At 37.6% G+C, this 21776-nt stretch overlaps 1 protein-coding gene across 1 annotated transcript in view; it reads left to right on the forward strand.

The window, feature by feature from the left end:
- The window catches only part of ADGRA1 (adhesion G protein-coupled receptor A1), a gene marked incomplete at both ends in the record, with an annotated part of 473204 nt that overhangs the window by 409001 nt on the left and 42427 nt on the right, over positions 1-21776 (forward strand). The window contains one exon of the mRNA XM_083363639.1: positions 2810-2955. Coding sequence (XP_083219765.1) covers positions 2810-2955 — 146 coding nt within the window. The remainder of the gene's footprint in view (positions 1-2809; positions 2956-21776) is intronic.

Raw genomic sequence — 21776 nt, forward strand, 5'->3', positions numbered from 1 at the left:
TTACTGGAGCTTTATGGAGCTCAAGGAATGTCATTTTTCTACTATTTGGAACTGCTGGCTCATTCTTTCTAGCCCTAAGATCAGTGCTTTTTTTGTAAAAGGAAAAGGTGCCGGAACTCACACATGTCATACAACCTGCCTTGCCTACCCTACAAGGTTCCATCCAAAAAAGGTGCCAGAACTCCGTTCTGAGCGTTCTATGAGGAAAAAAGCCCTGCCTAAGATGCTAAGCAATTTCAGCTTTAAACTGTAATGTCGCTACTATTCGATTATGTCAAATCGAGGAATGGCACGTTGATATAATACTTTGGTAGCTTTGCACTAACACTGATTCTGAATGTTCATGCAAAACAACATGGACTGCTGGTAGAAACTGATTGATTTCTTGAGGGTGGAGTGATGTGGATAATGGTGGATTAATTTGAAAAAGTTTCTGAGGATGAAAATTAAAATAGTGACAATGTGGGAGGAACTTCAGGGCATATATTTTTTCAAGGCATTTTTCTATAAGCCTTTTCTTTTCACTGGAGACAAAGTGGAGATATGATTTATCTGAACACAGATACGCAGACTAAAAGACACAGAGAAATTGCTTGTTGAAGTTTTATGGCAGTTGAGGTGATTTTCTTACTGCTAACAGAATACAGGAGAAATATATTTCTGTAGAGTTTCTTAAACTATATAAGATAATTGGACATTTACCAAATTTTATCTGCTATATAGTTTCAGATTAATACACTATTCGGTTTAAACTGGGCCTTTACATTACAGATTTTCTGAGTTCATTTTCAATGAAATGTTTGTCCAGTGATGGGTTAAATTATAATGTGGCATTGGATTTGTATTGGATTTATTTTTAATGGCACTTTATTGGAGAGGTAATAGGAAAACCAGCTTCAGATGTCTCCTTTAATATTTGCAAATTTGTAATATTTGGGAAAATAGTTGATTTTGAGCCAATATTCCTATAGTAGCATATTTATAATTGTAGACTTCCAAACCTGATTCTTTTACAAAGTAAGCTGTATCTTCATGTATTTTATAGTAAATAATGAAGACTGTTTCAAGAATCTTTGGCTACATTTTTTGATGTACTTTTATTTATATGGGAGTTAGAAGAAAGGGTCAGTAAGATGAGAGACTCAGTCCATATTGCCAAGTTGGGTCCTATGATCAGTAATTTGTCGCTATGTGAATCTAATAAAGATTTAAGCAATATCATTCCAGTCTTTCAATTACCCTGAACTGAATGTTAATAATGGTACAAAAAAGATTGCCTTTTTGTTGACCCAAAACATTTAATTTTGCATTACATGTTCCATAATTAGGAAAACAGTAGCAAGTCCAAATCCAATCAGATTTTGAGGGGCCTTCAAAAACTCAGAAGTGATGAAGCCAGCTTCACTTCAGAAGGGAGGATACCCCATAATGTGGGTGCCAATATACTTGCTAAACTGCAAATTTCCATTAAATAAGGAACAGTAACAAAAATATTTCATCAGTGTAATTCACATAAAGTAATAACATGGTAACCCTTCTCCAGATAGGACAGTAAGTGATAAACAGAGCTGCTTATACTCTTCAAGATATCAACTTAATACCTCTCATATGTAAAAAACATGATTATATTGCCTAATTCCTTTCTAATTAAGTGCAAAGCATCTAAGTTTGCAGGGCACCACTGAATCTTTCTACAACAGGAGGACAAGGAACAAATGGAATATTTACATAGAATAAAATGTTTGCATAGTGTTGGAGTTAAACTGAGAGCAAGAGATTCTCAGGATAGAGTTATCAATTATGTCAACTAATAACAGTAATCCAACTTAAGGTCCAAGATACGTAGGGCAAAAGGCCTCCCCAAAACATGAGAAATATGGGGGAAAGAAACACCAAGATTAACCCTCATGTCTTTGTGTCTAAATAGCAGCTCCCTAATATGCATTAAAGCTGTGATGTTTTGTACATCAAGTTCAATGGAACTTGAGCCTAAAAGAGTGATGTTGTGTAGTGGGTCCGACGCAAGGAAGAGACGCCAGCCGGAGTACGTGTTCAGCTCTTTATTGGAAGGGGGGGTAGCGTACTGGGGAATGAGGGTTACCTGGCCGCCTTAAATACCTGGCCAGGTAAGCGAACAGCCAATGGGGTTGGCCCTAGGTTTCCCGCCGAAAACTGGGTTTCCCACCAAAACCGTTCAGGCCAACGCCCCCTGGTGGCTGTTGCTATGCAGGTGCCTGCATACATAACAAGTGAAGTGTGGGAAAAAAAAGTCTTACTAGGGAATTTTGACCTGTTCACAGCAAAGTCCACTTTGGTTGAGCTGTGCAATGAATGAGGAAGTGTGTTTTAGGGGTGCTGATGATTGTTACTACAGTGTTTTCTCCATTGTTTTTGAAACATACCCATTGTTGAAGGATGATTATTTTTCCGTACAAGACATCTGTGGGAGTAGAGATGATCTAACAAAGGAACTAAAAGCACTCTCCATTATGCATTTTAAATATAAGCAATCCATTTTTCAACAAAGGGGGAGGACACTTTTCTGTATTGTCTTCTTTATAAAAACCCTATTTTGCAATGTATCAACAATAATAAACACCAGCTTACATTGAGGAAACAAACCTTATTTTATCTTCTTTTTCATTTCCTTACACTGATTGAAGGCAGCAGGATATTTAAAACATCCCCAAATTCATTTCATTTAGCAAAAGGCTTATATTTGACAATATAAACAAAAACAGTAATAACAACATGCTTTATTTTTGTGTCCTTGTGCTGAGCCTTTCTATTTTTCACCCTTTTATTTTAGGTTGGTATTGTACTGCATTATTCTACACTCTCTACAATGCTCTGGATTGGAGTGACAGCAAGAAATATTTATAAACAAGTTACAAAAAAGCCTCAAACATCCCAAAACAGTGATCAGCCTTCTTATCCCAAGCAGCCATTGCTCAGGTATGGATGATTATGGACATGTTTTCTTTCAAATTTGCTTTACATATGCATGGCCATTACTACCTCTACTAGTTGGCTTTAACAGTTGGTAAACTACTAGGGATGTCTTCAATTAACTTTAGAGCCATATTGCAGCCAAAGTGAGAAATGAGATTATAGTTTGAAGTTGGCTTAAGGTTGATTGTTTTGACAATGGTAATCGTAATTAACTATGAGAAATTTGAAGATTTTCATGATTATTTGCATCTCATTTGAGAAACACAGGTTATATATAACTTAGCTTAAAGACATTTCTCTGGAACAGGTCCAACTATATAATTATTTGACTATCCTTATTTCTAGTGTTTTTACACCAACGTGAAGAGTAAGCAGTGTTCAGGAATTCAAACAGAGAATAAGGACCATAGCCATTAATTAATTAATTAATTAATCTTCAACATTCCAGTATGATTTCAAGCTAGTATGCCCACTTATGTGAAAGAATGTTATTGTTTTAATTCTATTGTTCACATTGTCTGTACTGGCATTGTTCCTTGTACATCCTTAGCATCCTTGGAGACTGAGCTTCAAAACTTCCTGAGAATAATATTTGCTCCCAAATAATTTGAGGAAGTAAAAACTGTTTTGTAGTCATTTGTACAAACTATGAAGAAAAAGTTCTATATACAGATTGTGACACAATAATTTATAATCATTAATTTCTGTTCTTTAAAATATTTAGTGGGTGTTTATTTTAAGCCCTTTAAGTCCAATGGTTCATTGAATAGAGAATTTTTGAATTTTGTATATTATGATAATGTTTTTTCTGTAAATCAGTGTACTTCATTTAAAAATCATTGTAATGGTTCCTTCTTAGGAATGTGTACTAGTTGAATAATTGTGGCATCATTAATAGTTTCAGAGGTTGGTGGTGTTCTTGCAGACATTTCATTACCAATGCAGCTAACATTATTAGTGCTAGAAGGGAGTGGGGTTGAGCTTGGTTTTCTTGTGGATCTTTCATTATCAAACTAGATAACATTATCAGTCAAACCCTACTTCCTTCTAGCACTGATGATGCTACCTGCTTTGGTAATGAAATGTCTGCAAGAAAACCACCAACCTCAGAAAGCAAGGACCTCACAGTTCAATAATGAGTCATAAATATTCTCTTCAATTAGTGGAATAATTGCCAGGCTTAAATACAATAATCAAGGTGGAAGATTATTTTAGGCATACTGTGTGTTTATGAAAGAGAGGTCACTTTATACATTACTATTGCTGAAGGGACATGAGAATATTTATTAAGGTTCTGAGCAATGAATAATTTTATAATGAGTAGGCTTCTCAAGATATATTATAACTTACTTTATTTTCTTGAAGGAACATCCTTCTTCAAACAAGTTGAATTATAGGAAAGGGCAGGTGAATGTGTTATTTTCAAAGTATCTAATGTTGAGGATATTCTGTATATTTCAGTTACTAGCAACAATAGCACAATGGCTCGTGTGGTTAAGACATTGGGTTGACAAGCAGCAAGACCATGTTTGAGACCCGAGGGCTGCAGTGAGACAGGGTGAGCTCCTGTCATTCGCTTCAGCTCCTGCCAACCTAGCAATTTGAAAGCATGCATTCGCAAGTAGATAGATAGGTACCACTTTGGTAGGCAAATTAACTGGGACATGAAAGGAGCCCCCAACTGGGCATCCACAAGGCAACAATGGTGTCACCGCATAATCCTTTCAACCTGGAAGTGCCTCAGTGCTTCCGACACAAATGCAATGAGAATTATCAGCATAGTCTCAGATTTGAGTATTTATCATTATATTAATCATGTATTAAGACTGCATGCATACAACCATAATCTTGGAAAGAACGACATATCAATTATTTTGAAAATTAGTATTATATATTTGTAGGAGAACTTATTCCTAACAAAATGTACCATAGCATATAAAAACATCTTCTGATTGTTCTCCAGTTTATAATATTAAATATATATCACACATAGCCTTTTCTAAGTTGGCATCTGCATAACTTTTTATTTTTATTTTATTTTTGCTTTCATTAGCTGGTATGGTTATTTTAACATTTGACATACTTTCTTGATAGTTTGCAATAATGTTAATAAAAAACTTCTTCATGAAGTGATTTTTTTAAAAAGTATTAACTGGCAGTTCATGAAAAATAACTTTTATTTTCATCAGTCTGTTGATGAAATGAGCCAGCAGTTGTTTGAAAAGACTATCACAATTCTGTTTCCGCATACATTACATAAGATATCAGAAGGACTATTTTCCAAGTAATTATTTGGATTCATTTTCTACTAGCTAAAATGAACTGCTTAAAAGATTCTTTAGCCTCAGCCTAAGAATTGAAGCTGATTGGCTGATAATGAAAGGCAATAAACCCTAATCACTTATGGTAAAGTCCATTTTAATATGGTTGAGAATAATCAAAGTATTTTAGTAAGGAGAAGGCTAACACTCCAGTATATGGCCAAAATATCATAGGTCAAAAACTTCCTGGGTTGGGAAGTATGTGGTGGAATGGAATTAGATGTTCAAAATGCTGATAATTCTCCAGAATGTTAGAATTCTACTCACATTCAAACCCCCCCCCCTGCCCCCACAATGGACTTCTTTGATCCATCTGGGGAGATGGTTCTGGGCAGATGGGCACAGCTCTTTCTCCCCACTCTTTCCTAAATTTTAGAGACACACTAGCTAAATAAAGCTTGTATGATTCTGTCAATAGGACTGATTTTATTAGACTGTGTTTCTATTTAATATGCTGTTAAAAGATCAAGTGGTTGTTTAGAATGAAACATATAGGTCAGGTAGTTGATCTGATAGTTGATGGGACCGGGAAGAGTTTGCAATTTCTGTGTATTCTGTACGTATTATTGCTGTATATTAAACTATATTTTGATGAAAATTTAGTTATTAAGAAGAGCAAAGCACTGATGCAGGGCGGTTGAGAATATTGTCCCATCACATGGTCAAAAAAAGACTTTTATATCAATGCTGCTATTTTCTATGGCATATTACCCTTTGCCTCTGGCACCCAATACCTTGAGCTGGCCCTTCCTCCCCACTTAGATGAATAGAGATGATTGGGCAATTAGTAGTGATATTAAGTTTATGCATAGTGTAAACTATACTGCAATATCAATACAAAAGCAAAACAGGAAATCTAACTGTGTCCCTTGTTCTAGTACTTCCCATTTGAGCCAAGGAACACTTTAAATTCCAATGTGTATTTTTAGATCAAGTAGAATTGTGTAGAAATTAGCTTAATTCATTAATGAACAATGGGCATTTTTAGCAGCTCTTACACATTTGCAGGCTCACATGTTATTTGAGTAGCAGAAGTTGATATAAGAATCCCAGGATATAATAGCTATTATATTATCAAACATTCTCTATTTTTTTCTGAAAGCTTTATACTACTTGGACTGAATTTAAAATATTTTAAATCATTTTGCTATTCAGCTCAGAAGAAGAATTTGCAATAATAATTTATAGTACTTTACAAGCCAGAATAATGTCATGGTGTGTATCCCTTGAAACATAAATTTCAATTCTGTCACAAAATACATAAAAATTAATTATAGAAAATGTGGGTTTCAAAAATGTGTGTATGGTTTATTGATATGTTTTTATAATACCTCGCCTTATCTTTTATGTCTGACAATATTTGCCAATTCAAAGTCTTGCTACAAGAATATAAAGACGAGCCATGCAAAGCCCAAACAACTTACTTCAAAGTAAATTAGCTTATTCCAGTTGGAGTTGATCTGGGATAGTCCATTCTGAATCAGGTGATAATCAGGGTGACCCCTAAATACTGTGTGATCAGTGGATAATTTTAACAATAGGAAGACAACTGCATCTTGTACAGTGGTATTGTGCATGTGTAATTTTAAAGTAAAGAAATTTTCACCATTCCAAATTTCAGATAGGATTTGATCCCCAGCTCATATCTGTTTAATTCTACTTTGCTCCACTGCCTTAATGTGCAAGGGCAAAGTTAAAATATAGTAAATATTTGTCACAATGTTAAAAATTATAGAGAGGCCCATCTTGGCCTATAATAATTCTGTTTACACTGTGTGAGAGCTAACAGAGCAGTCATTCTGAGAGATGGATTGAAAGACCTGTCAGAAAATCTAACCATTTCTTCACTCCAGGCCCCTGGTAAACTGTGTCCTCAATCGGTTGTATTTTAGAATTATCTGGATTGAATTTCAACTTCATTCAATCCAATACTCTGGGAAACGAAACATCAAGGCGTGGAAGGAATGCAGGAGCAGTTTTAAAAATAATATATATGCTACATAGCCATTGGTAGTCATAGGAGCATTTCAAGTCATAACCTATTCTAGCCTTAGGGCTGAGAAATATAATGAATACAGTAAAGCTACAGAGCTTTGTCTGTTTCTTCAGAAGTTGCTGTTGACTTGAACTTTTAGGATAGGCTACGGGGTCTTTACCTGATGCCCAAAGGAACGGGGATTTAAAAATCGGTAGTGATTTTTTTTGACGTCTTCCCCTTAAGACTGCCTTGGAAACTTTTATATGCTGCATTTCAGTCATCCATTTTCAGCAATACAGGTAGTCTTCCATTTACAACGAGTCACTTAGTGACCATTTGTAGTTATGATGGACCTCCCCAGGGCTATTTACAACACACACACACACACACACACACCCCGCAGTAATGTCATTGCCTTTTCAACTCACAGCAACCAGCCTGCATTTATGGGCATTTGCAGATTTATGACTTTTTTTGCTGGAAACTGGCATTTACTTCCAGTTTCCAAAAACATTGCACACAATGGTTTCGCTTAATGACTGCTGCATCTGCTTAATGACCACAGTGATTTACTTAACAACTGCCACAAAAATATTGCAAAATCAGGGGCAGTCACATGGTGACCCACTTAATGACTAGCATGACTTACAACCGTAATTCCGGGCTCAGTTATGGTTATAAGTTGAAAACTAACTCTCTTACCGGGAATACTGTCAGGACCATTTAGAGCAGGGGTGTCAAACTGCCGACACGCGGGCCGGACGCGTCATCCGGAAGCCGCTCCCACCCCATTACTGGCAAGGACAAAACGTGACGTCGCGCGTTTGACATGTCTGATTTAGAGCATGGGAGTTTAATTCTCTGAGTTAAAACACATTTTTAAAAGGGCCAACTAGGCTTTGTCCTCTTCTTGGAGTTGTGCAAAAGAAGGCTCATACAAATAGTCAACTTACAACTACAATTGACCCCAAAATTTATGTTGCTCAGTGAGACATTTGTTAAGTGAGTTTAGCCCTGTTTTATGACTTTTCTTGCCACAGTTGTTAAGTGAATCATTGCAGTTGTTAAGTTAATAACACGGTTGTTAAGTGAATCTGGCTTTCCCATTGACTTTGCTTGTCAGAAGGTGGCAAAAGGGGATCACGTGGCCCCCGGACCCTGCAACTGTCATAAATATGACCCATCTGAATTTTGATCACATGACCAAGATCATAAGTGTGAAAAATGGTCATAAGCCACTTTTTTCAGTGCCATTGTAACTTTGAATGGTCACTAAATGAACTGTTGTAAGTCAAGGACTACCTATACTCCCTTTCTTATTACTAAACTCTGCCCATGACAAGTACATATTACCTCTGCCTACTGTATTACTGTGTTTTATAGAAGTTAATCTGGCAATACCAATTAACTGTTCTTGGAGAGGGAACATTTAAGAAACATTATTTAACTAATTTAAAGTACTGCTATAGCTGCTGTTCAAGGAGAGCAGCTTCCAAGCAGATAACAGAATCATAAAATTTGCAACAAAAAAATGGATGAATGAGAGAACAATCTGGCTGTAGTAACATATTCGGCAGTGAAAAGCGTGCAGTTTAATTGTGTTTTAAAAATCTGTCTATAAGAAGATGTTTTAAGTTACTTGCTGGATATTTCCTGTTTTTACTACCTATTTCTATTACAACATAGCGAGATTTTGAGAAGTACCAATTCACTGAAGATATGTGAGTCAATCTTCCTGCCAGGTTAACCGTTATACTAAATTTAATTAAATGATATCACCCAACACAGATGTACAAATTGCCACAAAATATTTTTTTCACACCCTTCAGAAGTGTGATATCCCAGTAAAAGCTAATTATTTTATAGTCGTATGGATTGTGATTTTTTTTTCTATCAAAACTTTTTTCTCCAAATTAGGGTTCAGCCCTTTGACATTACAGGACTAGGTGCTACTTGCAAATAAATATATTTGAGGTATCAGAGCATGATAAAATATACTTTTTTGTTGTACTGAATATTTGCATGAGTTCTCAAGCTTGGGCTGAGAATCCTGCTAGGTCAGGGGTAGGCAACCTCGGCTCTTTTATGACTCGTGGACTTCAACTCCCAGAATTCCTGAGCCAGCCATGCTGAGGGGAAAGGGAGAGGTTTCCAAGCTGAGCCAAGCTGGCTCAGGAATTCTGGAAGTCCACGAGTCATAAAAGAGCCAAGGTTGCCTACCCCTGTGGTAGGTAAACGTTTTTAAGACTCCATTTTCTAAACAATCTCCACGTTATTACTATGTTAAAAAAAGATCATGGGCACTGAGAGCACATAAAATCATTAGAAAAAAACATATTTACTCATCCATATTATCCTTCATGATACCTTTACACTGTAATGCTGGATTTACTGTAGCTTTCCTATTGTCCTTTGATGACTTTTATTATGCAACAACCTTCTAACAATGTGCCTGCAGGGTTTTGAGGAACTGTGAGCCTAGTGTGAATTGGCAGCCAGTCTTCCAGGTATCTTACTGGAAAGAATTAGAAAAATAGAGGCACGTGTACCATTTGTTCTCTTGGAACATTTTAAATCAAGAATTCTGTATAAATAAAGAATGCATCATCAACCGTAGCATTTCCATAGCTGAGTTTTACTGTTTCTTATTTGTTACAAATTAAAATACATTTGCAATTCCATGTTAGCTATTTAATATATTAATACCGTAATCCTAAAGACCATATTATGCTTCACTAGACCGTAAGACAATGTTTGTCAACTTTGGCAACTTTAAAACGTATGGATGTCAGTCCCCAAAATTGCCCAGCCACCATTGTTGGGTGGGGATTTCTGGGAGTTAAATTTGCAAGGCTGAGAAACACTAGTGTTCAGTCCACTGTGCATCTTTTTCTTTCACCACCTTAATAAATATGCTTGTTGAAACAAATCCCATTTATTCCATAAAAACTGGTATGCTACAAACTATTGATTAATCATTGTACTTATTACTTATTGACTGTAGAAAGTAGGTCCTTTTATTTCCAAAATCTACCTATCTGTTGAAAACTGCTGGGAGTTCTAATTTGTATGCTACAGGAAAGTGTGAGCACAGCTTTCAATGAATGTGAAATCTGTACATACCTCTGACCCAAAGCTAGAAAGGAAAATGCAAGTGAGTCATAGCTACTGGGAGTAATCTTCTTGTTTATATATTTTTTTTTCAGAATAATAGTTTAATACAGTTGATCAGAGGATAAAACCGAAACCACATTCTATAACTTTGAGATACACGGTTAAAAAGGAAATACTATGTACTTCCTATCTCCTCTGTTTAGTAATTTGTTTTTTTTTGTGAAGGGCAGTGATCTCATAAAAAAATGAATTAAACAGACATCATCTTCCTGTTACATCTTCATTTTATTATTATCAGAATTGGGGGGGTGAAAATCCTTATTTTTTAAAAAAAAAATCCACAAAACAAAAGCAGGGCGTGTAATGGGAGTGGGGAAGATAATGACCAAAAAGAAATTTAGCCACTGCAGATAATAAACAGTCTGCTCTTTCTCTCAGCCAGGGCTTTTTTTTCTCACAGAACGCTCAGAACGGAGTTCCGGCACCTTTTTTGGATGGAACCTTGTAGGGTAGGGCAAGGCATTGTCATGAGTTGTATTGTGTGAGTTCCGGCACCTTTTTCTTTTACAAAAAAAGCACTGCTCTCAGCTATTTCCTTCAGTCTAAGAAAGGGCTGCCAACATAGGGGCAGCTTCTTGATAAGCTTCCTCTAGACCTTTTCCTCTAATTTTTCCAAAACAATCACTTTGAACTCTGTTATAGAGTGTCCTAGGTGGTTGGAAAGTTCTGATGCTCCTTGGTCCTTGTTTTGATTTTTTTTTCTCACCATAGACTAATATGACTCTCCTACAGTAGCAATAGCAATATCACAATACCACTTCATAGTGCTTAACATCCTTCTCTAAGTGATTTACAGAGTCAGCATATTTCCCCAACAATCTAGGTCAGGGGTCAGCAACCTGAAACAGTGAAAGAGCCACTCGGAACCGGTTCCCTCACAAAAGGAAAAACTGGGAGCCGCAAAAAAATGTGTGCGCATGCGTGTACATGCGCACATGCGCAGAACAGGGTTTGACTGAAGAGTGGAGCCAAGGCGAGATAGGCACCTACCCTGCATATTTGAATTGATTGGTTGAACTTTTTTAGTCCCACTTTTTTTTTTTTGGACTACACATAGCAGAGGACTGGGAGCCGCAGTAGATAGCTGAAAGAGCCACATGCGGCTCCGGAGCCGCGGGTTGCAGACCTGTGATCTGGGTCCTCATTTTACCAACCTTGGAAAGATGGAAGGCCGAGTCAACCTTAAGCCAGTCAGGATTGAACTCCTGGCAGTGAGCTAAGAGTTAACCTGCAATACTGCGTTCTAACCATTGTGCCAGCACAGCTCTTTTAATAGCCTTGAGAAGGATAGACTGAATGGTGATATGCAGTGGTGGGATTCAAATATGTGAACAACCAGTTCTCTGTGTGGATGCCGCTTCCGGAAGTCCATTCTGAGCCTGGGCAACAAGAAATTAGCTACCGGTTCTGCCGAACTGGTATGAACCGGCTGAATCCCACCATTGGTGATATGGTAGCTCTCTTCAAGAACCTGAAGACCATTACATGGAGAAGGACAATATTTATTCTTTACCACCACATAGTACATGATAGAAATAATAGTTGTAAGCAGTGGTGGGATTCAAATATGTGAACAACCAGTATTCTGTGTGGATGCCGCTTCCAGAAGTCCATTCTGTGCCTGGGCAACAAAAAATTAGCTACCGGTTCTGCCGAAGTGGTGCGAACCGGCTGAAACCCTCCACTGGTTGTAAGTTACAGGGAAGGTAGATTTCATATACAATAAATGTTTCTAACTATAAAAGTAGTTTGATAGTGAAGTCAGTATACAGATGGGTTTTCCTTCTCTGGTTAGGTTTAGGCAAAAGCTAAAAAAAATAATCCATTGGGATACTTTTGTCTGGATTCCTGAATTGAACAGGGGGTCAGACGTGATGACATAAATCACCTCTTCTAACTCTTTGAATCTATCTATGAACCTCAGTTTTTAAAAGATTTCCCAAAACAAGCATCCCCCACCCCCCGGCCCGTGGCCCACTACTGGGCCGCGGCCTGTTCAAAACTGGGCTGCAGGAGAAATGGAAAAGTGTGTATGCATCAACTCTACTCACACAAGCAGAGGGCATTTGTGTTCACACGTGAAGCTCCATTGGAGCGCCCTCCGCTCAAGCACTCTGCTCAAGCACCCACCACTCGCACAAATGGAGCTGTGCGCACAAGCGTGTGCCTGCCACTCACAGGCCTTTCCCCCCCCCCTGGGCTGGGCTTCCAGCTGGAAAGTTGGGGGCCACTGCAGTAAAAGTCTCTCTGATCTCCTTCCCCTCTCTTTCTTCTTCCTTCCTTTTCTTCCTTCCTTCCTTCTTTCCTTTAGCCACCCATCTCAATCAATGACTGGCTGGCTTTAGCACATACAGTATGGCAGACACTCTACATTTGTTTTACATCACTGCCTTGTCTTTGTGGTTTTTATTTCCTGCCTAATCAAGATTTTTTACATATGAGTCAAAGGATATGAGATTTCAACTGGTTGAGTTGATATATTTTCTATTTTCAAGTTGCACTGTCAAAAGGGGGAGCAGCGACTTCACTCACCTAAAATAATTTAGTGCTTTTAAAGTGATTATTTCTAGTTCAAAAGTTCCTGTAACCTTTCCTGTCAGCATGATTCAGCTTCCAATAGAGAACAATTCAGGCTTGTACTACCAATTCATGAGAGTTTTGACAATTTCTAGCTGTCTATGGCCTGAATAAAGTCATTAGAAGATCTTTTATGAATCATAGGATGTGCTCATCAGAATGATGAGTAATACAAAATCACAATTACAAAGATGCTGGTTACCTAAAGGATGGCCTTGAATGTATACTGTAGTGCAGAAGTTTGGAATAAAGCTGTCAGCTTTATTTACTAGCTAATAAAATGAATGACAAAGACTTCAACTTAAGGTTCAAGGTTTCCCAGTCCTGCAATTCATTTGTTTTTAAGGCAGCCTTGGCCTTCAGGGCTCTTTGTAGCCTTCAAACGCCTTAGATATGCCCACTCCAAGCCAGCCTTTCCTCAAATTGCCATAGTATAATTTTAATGCATCAAGAAAGTGGGGAGGAGAGAATGATATAAGGAACAAGTGCATTAATCTTGTTAAGTTAATGTAAATATACTTTTTTTTACATTTAATTGCTTTTTCAGGCTCCACCTATGTTGACCTAACATTTTTAAAGCATCTCCAGTCATGAATGCAGCATTTCTGAATATTGCTAATGCTGCTTCAAGAGAAATAGCACCCATCTGGCAAGCATTGCCCAAAAGACAAATGCAAAATATGCAGCAGCGTGTCTTAGGTTTCACTTATGAGAATGGCTTTTGGTTCATGCTGCAACCTCGTGAAAATATATTTCAAACAAAAATTTGAAACCTCTTTAAAGCCTTGGGTTGGAGTTAGCAGTGCTCCTTCAATCCTGATGTTTGGTTACACTTTTGTGCAGACTCGTTTCTGCCAAAGCCAAGTAGCTAGCCAGACCTATCAGTCTATTTTGAGGGTAAAATTTGTGGCACTAAGGCAAAATAACTTGATGCCCCAAATTGAATGCAGCTGCTCTCCAGATGCTAAAATGAGACAAACTAGCATTGACAGATATGCACCATCAGAATCATACTAATCTAGAGAACAGGAACGTCGTAGCTACAGTATATGTCTATATGATAACAGAAATTGTATAAACTGGATTTAATTTTAATTACATTTAAATAATGAAAGCCTCCTCTTTTGACATGATTTCTCCCATTTCTTTTGGCAATGCAGCCAGCGTCATTCCAGGTTAGCCCAGCTCCCTGAAAATTGCCAATCCCAGTTTTAAACATACTAAACTATATTAAGTAAGTTAACCCTTCATTTTCCTTGGCTTTATAAACCCTGTGCTTATAACCCCAGTTGGTTTCATCTATGTGGTTCTTAAACCAACATTCTTCAGCATTCTGAAGATCTCTCAAACAGGTCAAAATGTTACCAAGTTTGTTAACATTATGACAAAAACACCCTGATTTGGTTGCTTTCAAAACAAAAGTATTCAGGTGCTATAGAGTGTAAATAAATACTATGCCAGCTGTTACCTAAATGGCAAAGAGGATTTGGGGAATTGTGCAGGATATGAAGATTAAAATGATTAACAGTTTTGGTATGCTTTCTCAAGAGACTCCTCCATTTTGAATGACAGCTGATTTTGTAACCGTTCATCCTATATTTCTTGAGAGGGCTGTGTCAGAAAAAGCTTCCTGGTTTGGGTGCACATATGTACATAATCTGAAGAAGTGCAGGATTTTAGATTTCCATGGAGGGAAAAGAGTGTATTGTAGCATTACTAAAATGCATTTGTCCAAGCAAAACATTCAAGGCACAGAAGTCATGATAATTGCAAAATATTCTATTTGGTTAGACCAGTGTTTCTAAAACGTTTTGCTATAAGCAGTCCTTCCCACCTTTAAAAATTATGGAGAACCCCAGAAGTCCATTTGTTTTGTGTGGGAGTTATATTTATTGACAGTCTTCATTTAGCAACTTGTCCACTATTATGATGGTAGTGAAAAAATAACTTTGCAACCAAGCCTGGTATTTACAACTTACAACAATTCACAACTTCTGCAGATGTGTAAAGCAAAGGAAAGCTGAAGTAAAAGTATAAAAATCATGGTATTTCACTTAATGACTGCTTCATTTAATGGCTGAGTTACCGATTCCTATTGTGGCAATTACAGCAAGCATTACCTATATTTACCATATTAAAATTTAAAATTGATGCATTTACTGTAACGTAATAGGATTAACCCACCACCATCAGAATACCAGAAAGGCACACCCAGACTCAGGTCAGAATATGTGACACAGGAAATAGAAAGGCTCAAACACGAACAGGAAGCAACCTCAAGAGCCCCAGAAGGTATAAAAATCCACTCCCCACATGTGCTCAGCCTCTTTCTTCCAGACCCATCTTTCTGTCTGGCTCTCCTCTTCCAATAAACTGCAGCCTTCTTTCTAAAGCAGTTGCCATGTTTTTTATTCCTGGCTTGGACGAATCATGATGAAGACTTTTCCTTCAACACTACCACTTCTCATGATTGTTTGATGGGCTTTTAATGCGGTATTATTTTTCAGCACAGCCTGGCAAATAATTTTAATTGCAGACACTTGAGAGGTCTTGGGGGGGGGGAACCCAGGAGTTCTAGGAAATTCATGGGGCTTACAAGGAATTCTATTCTTCCTTCAACATGAAGCAATTTGTGTAGGGTTCAGATGAACAGAAAGAGGGCACATGAACCGAAACAGGAAATGACAATTTATCTGTTGTCATTTTGCAGATAAAATTCATCCTCTCCAATTTCTTTTTTTCATTCATGGCAGGAAGGTTAACGTGGATACACAATAGAAAACTGATGTGCTGCTTTTTTATAATTATTCTCCTTTCACTTAAATATTCAGTTGACTGATTTGATTTAGATATGAAAATAGAGACAGAATCACATATTTCTCTAATCAGTGCAGCTTATGCCTTGATAAGATTTTTATGTTGAAATCAAGGGTATCTGCAGGGTATGGTCGAATAAGTGAAGGTGGGGGCCACTTTGTTATTTAATCTGATAATACTAAAAAAACAACCAGAATCAATTAAAAATAATTTTAAAAATATGAAGGCCACAGTGGTGCCATCTCTCTCTCTCTCTCAATACCCCATCTTTCTCTCTCTCTCTCTCTCTCTCTCACACACACACACACACACACAAGCAGAGAGTCAAATCTTCAAAGGTCAAGATGCTGATAGCCAATATCTTGATTTTGACTTTTTCAACCATCTCCTGCAGTCACTCCAGGTTGCAACATAGGCAGTATTTTTTTTTAAAGTTAGAAAATGCATCATGTTTAAGTTAACAGTAAACTATTACAAGAACGGAGTATCTGTGGAATCAGGCAATTCAGCATTAAGGCCAAAACAGGTATATTTTGAACCACTCTATGACAGGTTGCTGTGCTTCACTGTTACTTTTACTGATTGAGCCAGCTGGCATGTTTAAGGAAATGAGTTTCTGTGTAATTGTATATTGTTTCTTTCATATATAATAACCCATTTTATAATGTAAATGGGAGATTTCATAGAATTACCTTACATTTCTTAAGCACATAATGCATATGATAGCACTATCAGCCAAGATTTAAATAGATTTTGCATTTGAATGAGGATTGTTGTTAAAAAAAATCTCTTTTTTGTTTAAAGCTCTACTTCTGTGACCATTTCTTTCCTATAAGCAAACAAAATCTCCTATAGAGAAAAGCAAGTGACTCAATTGCAGTTGTCATGCAAAATAAAAATGCATTTAGAGCTCAACACATCTGGGCTATTCAGAAAGAGAGTAAGTAACAAGTACCTTTAAATGAAAGCTTGATGTTGTAGAAAAGGGAAATCTTAGAAATGATTGTGTAAATGCAAAAGGTGGGTTTAATTATTACCTTTCTATGAAAGAGAACAAACCCATAGAGGGCTAGGGAAATGAGACGGAGAAGTTCGTTAGAGAAGCTTTCAGTTCTGTGTCAGCAGAATTCTAGTTCTTCAAGCTTCAGTACTTTCAATCCCTTTTATGCAAATCACAGTACACTCAAAACTAACTTTCCAGCAAGGTTTATTTTCAGATTTAAATAATGCCAGTAATGGAACCCAAGTGGAAGAATCACTGGATACCCATTTGCTCCCTAAAATGTGACTCAGTTTTCTTGCTGGTAATCTGGAAGCATCCTACAACAAAATAGGGAGTTGGCTTTAGCTTTGGCAGAACTAGAGCTTAAAATTTTCTGCATCTCATTTTTGGAGTTGACATTATATTGGCCACTTTTGAGTCTACTGATATAAATAAATAAATAAAGCAGTGCACTTACAGTTGCATTTCTAAGGAACTTCTATATTGTTATTAACTGGTGATATTCACACTGGCCATATAAAAACACAGAAACATAAGAAACCTGACAGCTGTCAAACCTTCAAATGCTCTGACATCAGCCATGTTTCTTCATTTTTTGGTTGCCACAGCAATGGTAAGAGGGAGATGCATTCTTATAGTTTAGTCAAAACAATGACGTTCTTGTGGGAACCAAGGTCAAGCAGCCTTAATATTTGGCAGGCTGGATCTACCGTTAGGAAGCCCGCCAAAGATGTTAATTGGGAATTGTGATTTATGACACACTAAGGGGTGGGGAGTTCAGCTTTTACTTTGTAACCTTTTGGAGGGGTAACTTTCAGTTTTGGTTTCATCTTTGTTCATGCTGATATTATGTAGCCATTAAAAGTGTTCTTTGAGGAAAGCAATTGCCTCAGAGTTCTTATTTCTACTGGCCTCATCTATTGGAACCATGACAACAGCAGCAAAAGACCTAGTGGTCCATCAAGTCTACACTTTGAGTTTTCTTTTTAATGTATGTATTTATTATTTTTAATTGTTATTTTTATTTTATTTTTATTTTTATTTTTGTCGGATGATGGACAAAAATCAACACCCCAAGCATGTTTAAACTCAGTTATTGATGATCCAAGCCTATCATTTAAGCCAGGGTTTCTCAAACTTGACAACTTGAAGACATGGGGACTTCAACACCCTTAATTCCCCAGCCAGCCATAATAGTTCAAATTACCAAGGTTGGAAAACCCTGATTTAAGCAGGTAGTCCTTGACTTAAAACAATTTATTTAGTGACTGTCCAAAGTTATAACAGCTCTGAAAAAAGTGACAACCAGCAACTTTAAACCAAATTCTATTGTTTCTAAAGTTTTTTTAGACTTATCCTTACTGTTAACAGCACAATGAGTATAAACTTTGCATGGTAAATAGAAAATTGCCTGTTTGAATCTGAGGGAGAGGTACGATTATTTTTCACCTGTGCTTTTGTTGAACTTCCAATGGTGCTTCATTTTATTACCTATCCAAATATCTGAGATAATTTCACTCCCAGTTCCCAACAGCCCATAAATTAAAACCTTGTGAACAGAAAACTGATGAATATTAGATTTTGAAAGCTTTTGATAAAATTAGTTGGTCTTAACCATTTTCATTATTAAAGTGTATTAATTTGGGAGGCAACTTTAACAGAATTTATAACCTTCATTGCCATTCAAAAGCTAGTTTAAATTAAATGGACCCTTGGCTAAGTAGATTAGTGAGCATCCTGAAATTAAAAGCATGCCATTTTTAAAAAATCGTATGAAAATTAATTTGTTTGCCAATGATGTGGTTCTAATTATTTCAAATCCTAAACAGCCCATTTGCAAATTAATGAATCTTGTTAAGAATGTTGGCAATTTGACAGGCCTGTACATGATTCTCATGAAATTTTTAAAAATATGATATAATACAAAGAATTATAAATAGAAAAAAATATGTACAGATATCAAGCATAAAAGTTAGGGAACAAAATAGCTCTGTTAAGCCAACCTAAGAATCTGAGGAAATCGTACTCTTTAAATGATGTGCCATTTATTGGGAATATTGCTTATTAAAGTCTTAGTTCAGGGAAATCTTTAAAGGTTTTCTCAGGTAGTCCTAGGTTAATGCCCGCTCATTCCATGACAATTCAAAGTCATAATGATGATGTTTACAACTGGTCTTCAAAATTCTGGCCGTCCCAGGACCCCCATGGTCATGTGATTGCAATCTGGGTCCTTGACAACCAGCTCCGCTAAGGATGGTTGCAGCATCCATGGTTATGTGATTGGCATTTGCAACCTTCCCTGCAAGCTTTCCAACCAGCAGTCAAATGGGAGGCTGGAAGAAAAGGTTGCAAGTCGTTTGGGTAAGCTCTCCAATCCTGTAGTAGCCATGCCCATCCCCATTGTACTTGCACCTTGCTGGCCCCTCGCACACTCTGAAGCACCCACCCCAAGCTCCACCATGCTTGCATTAAGGCGACCCCTTTCACACCCTTCCATACTTGCAGCAACCATCCCAAACCCCACTTTGGAATAGTTGGTATGACATCTGGATATGGGTGGTATTGTCCCAACTCTTTGCTGTAGTCAGGTAATGTAGTAATTACTTTTGCTCTAGTGAGGTAATGTTGCCTCTTGAGATTTCTGTAGGGCTGGACCTGTTGGTCCCAGACACCTCATGGATCTGAATACCTTTCAGTAGGCCCTTGGGGATTTTCATGACAATCCAGCAGCTAAATCCATTGAAAGCCTAGTTTACTCTTGTTATAACGAGAGGGGCAGAACCTTGATAAAATTGTACTCAAGTGGCCCCTCTCTTTTGCCAATTCCAGAAGAGAAATTTGTTTGCCAAAAGCTTGCAGAGAAAAGCAATGGAAGCAACATCTAGAAAAACTGTGAAGTAGGTCAAAAAGTGAGTCTGAGGACATTTGCACTTACGGGTTGGATGGTTAGTTCATAATTAGGAAAGAGTCAACATCAAGAGCTTGTCCCTTGTTGCCGTGATCACATTTCACTGATACAGTCACTAGATTTGCTTAAGTGTTGACTTCATGAGGGCAGAGTCCAGGATGATAACTAGAACATTGTCTTGCTTGCTTATTTGTGAATGCCTGAAGTCTGTGACTTCTGATGAAGTGGATAGGTGCTCTCTAAGATGTTCTCTTCTACCAGTGGGCTGGATCTCTCCCCCTCTTAGATCCTTCAGACTGCTAAGGGAAAGTAATTTCCTGGACCAGGGTCACTGTTATTGCTTTGCTATCAGAAGAGATGCAACCAGGTGGAAAGAAATGTAGAAATAACTTTGGTGAAGGAAAAGTATAAGACCGAAAGGGAGAAATATGACAACTGAGCCATATTGAAAAAGTGGAAAGTGTGAGAAAGAAGCCAAACCCTGGCTCAATTCTGTTTAATATAAAATGGGGCAGCGAAAAATGGTGGCAAACTTTCAAAATTATGTCAATGTGTCCCACAATGATAAAGTAGCATTCTTTTGTTATCTGTTTTCTAACGTGATCTCTCTTGAAAGGCTGATATCAGAGGACCTCAAGGAAACTCTGGTGCATCTCCTCCTTAAGCCCACCCTAGATCTGGAAGCATTGGACAACTATCACTTAGTCTCTAACTTATGAAGTTGCTCAAACAAGTCATCCAGGGTTTGGAAGTTTTTTCTTTATTTGCTAATGCTATGATTCTTTTAGAAGGCATATAACTGGGGTGTCAAACTGGCGGCCCACAGGCCGGATGCGTCACACGCAGGCCATGCCCACCCCAGCTCCACAAAGGCAAAAAAATCATGTTAGGTCACAATAGGCCATGTGACAACGATTGAGTTTGACACCTGTGGCATATAAGAATCAACATGGCGGTCCAGTGCAAATTATAACTAAAAGATCAGCATTTAAGGAGTAGAACCTATTATTTACTCACTTTCTTTTCTTTCCATTTTATTTAGGGAATGGCATTGACCTACAGGCATCTATTTCAATGTCTGGTTTTCACTAGAGTTCCTAGGTCACAGGTCTGCAACCCGCGGCTCCGGAGCCGCATGCGGCTCTTTCAGCCATCTCCTGTGGCTCCCAGTCCTCTGCCATGTGCAGTCCAAAAAAAAAAAGTGGGACTAAAAAAGTTCAACCAATCAATTCAAATATGCAGGGTAGGTGTATATCTCGCCTTGGCTCCACTCTTCAGTCAAACCCTGTTCTGCACATGCACACACATTTTTTTGCGGCTCCCAGTTTTTCCTTTTGTGAGGGAACCGGTTCCGAGTGGCTCTTTCACTGTTTCAGGTTGCTGACCCCTGACCTAGGTTAATGGCACTTTTTTCCTCTCTGAAAGCCAAATGATTATTGACGTTCTCAATGTGTGCCTAATGCCTGACAATGACATTGATCTGCTGCTGTCGCAATTGAATTCTAGATAACGGCCTTGACCTGATGTTGTAGTTAAATCCCTGAAGGAAAGAGATACCATTTACTTACATTAAAACTCCCAGCCAGTTTGGGAATTAACATTTCAAATGTTACTGGACATCTTCTGATTCTAGGGGAGAGACGATTGTGCAGAAGAGTATCTACTGTGTGACAAGCTTTGGATCACCAGATAACTTATTTTTCAGAAATAATGTACAGGGTTCTGAGTCAGGCCCTCTACTTTTGATCTGGGTTTCATTAAGCAACGAACATGAGAACATGACTTTAGAGAGAGTTGTAATGCAGCTATGTTGCTGTTTTGCTCACTAACGAGGAAAGTAATTCTTGACCGTAATGTCTAAAGTTAACTTATTTCTAAATAAAACATTACTAACTTCATTCTTCAATGAGCCCTAGAAAGCAAGGAGCCTGAGGCCAGGGATTTACCATATATAAGTCTTATGAATATTTTTAGAAGCTTAAAACTGAGTTATTAAGTGAAAGTATTAAGTTACTGACATTAATTCATGTTGTTAATTCCTGATTG

Source organism: Vipera ursinii (assembly GCF_947247035.1).
Source record: "Vipera ursinii genome assembly, chromosome: 5".
NCBI classification, from domain to species: domain Eukaryota; kingdom Metazoa; phylum Chordata; class Lepidosauria; order Squamata; family Viperidae; genus Vipera; species Vipera ursinii.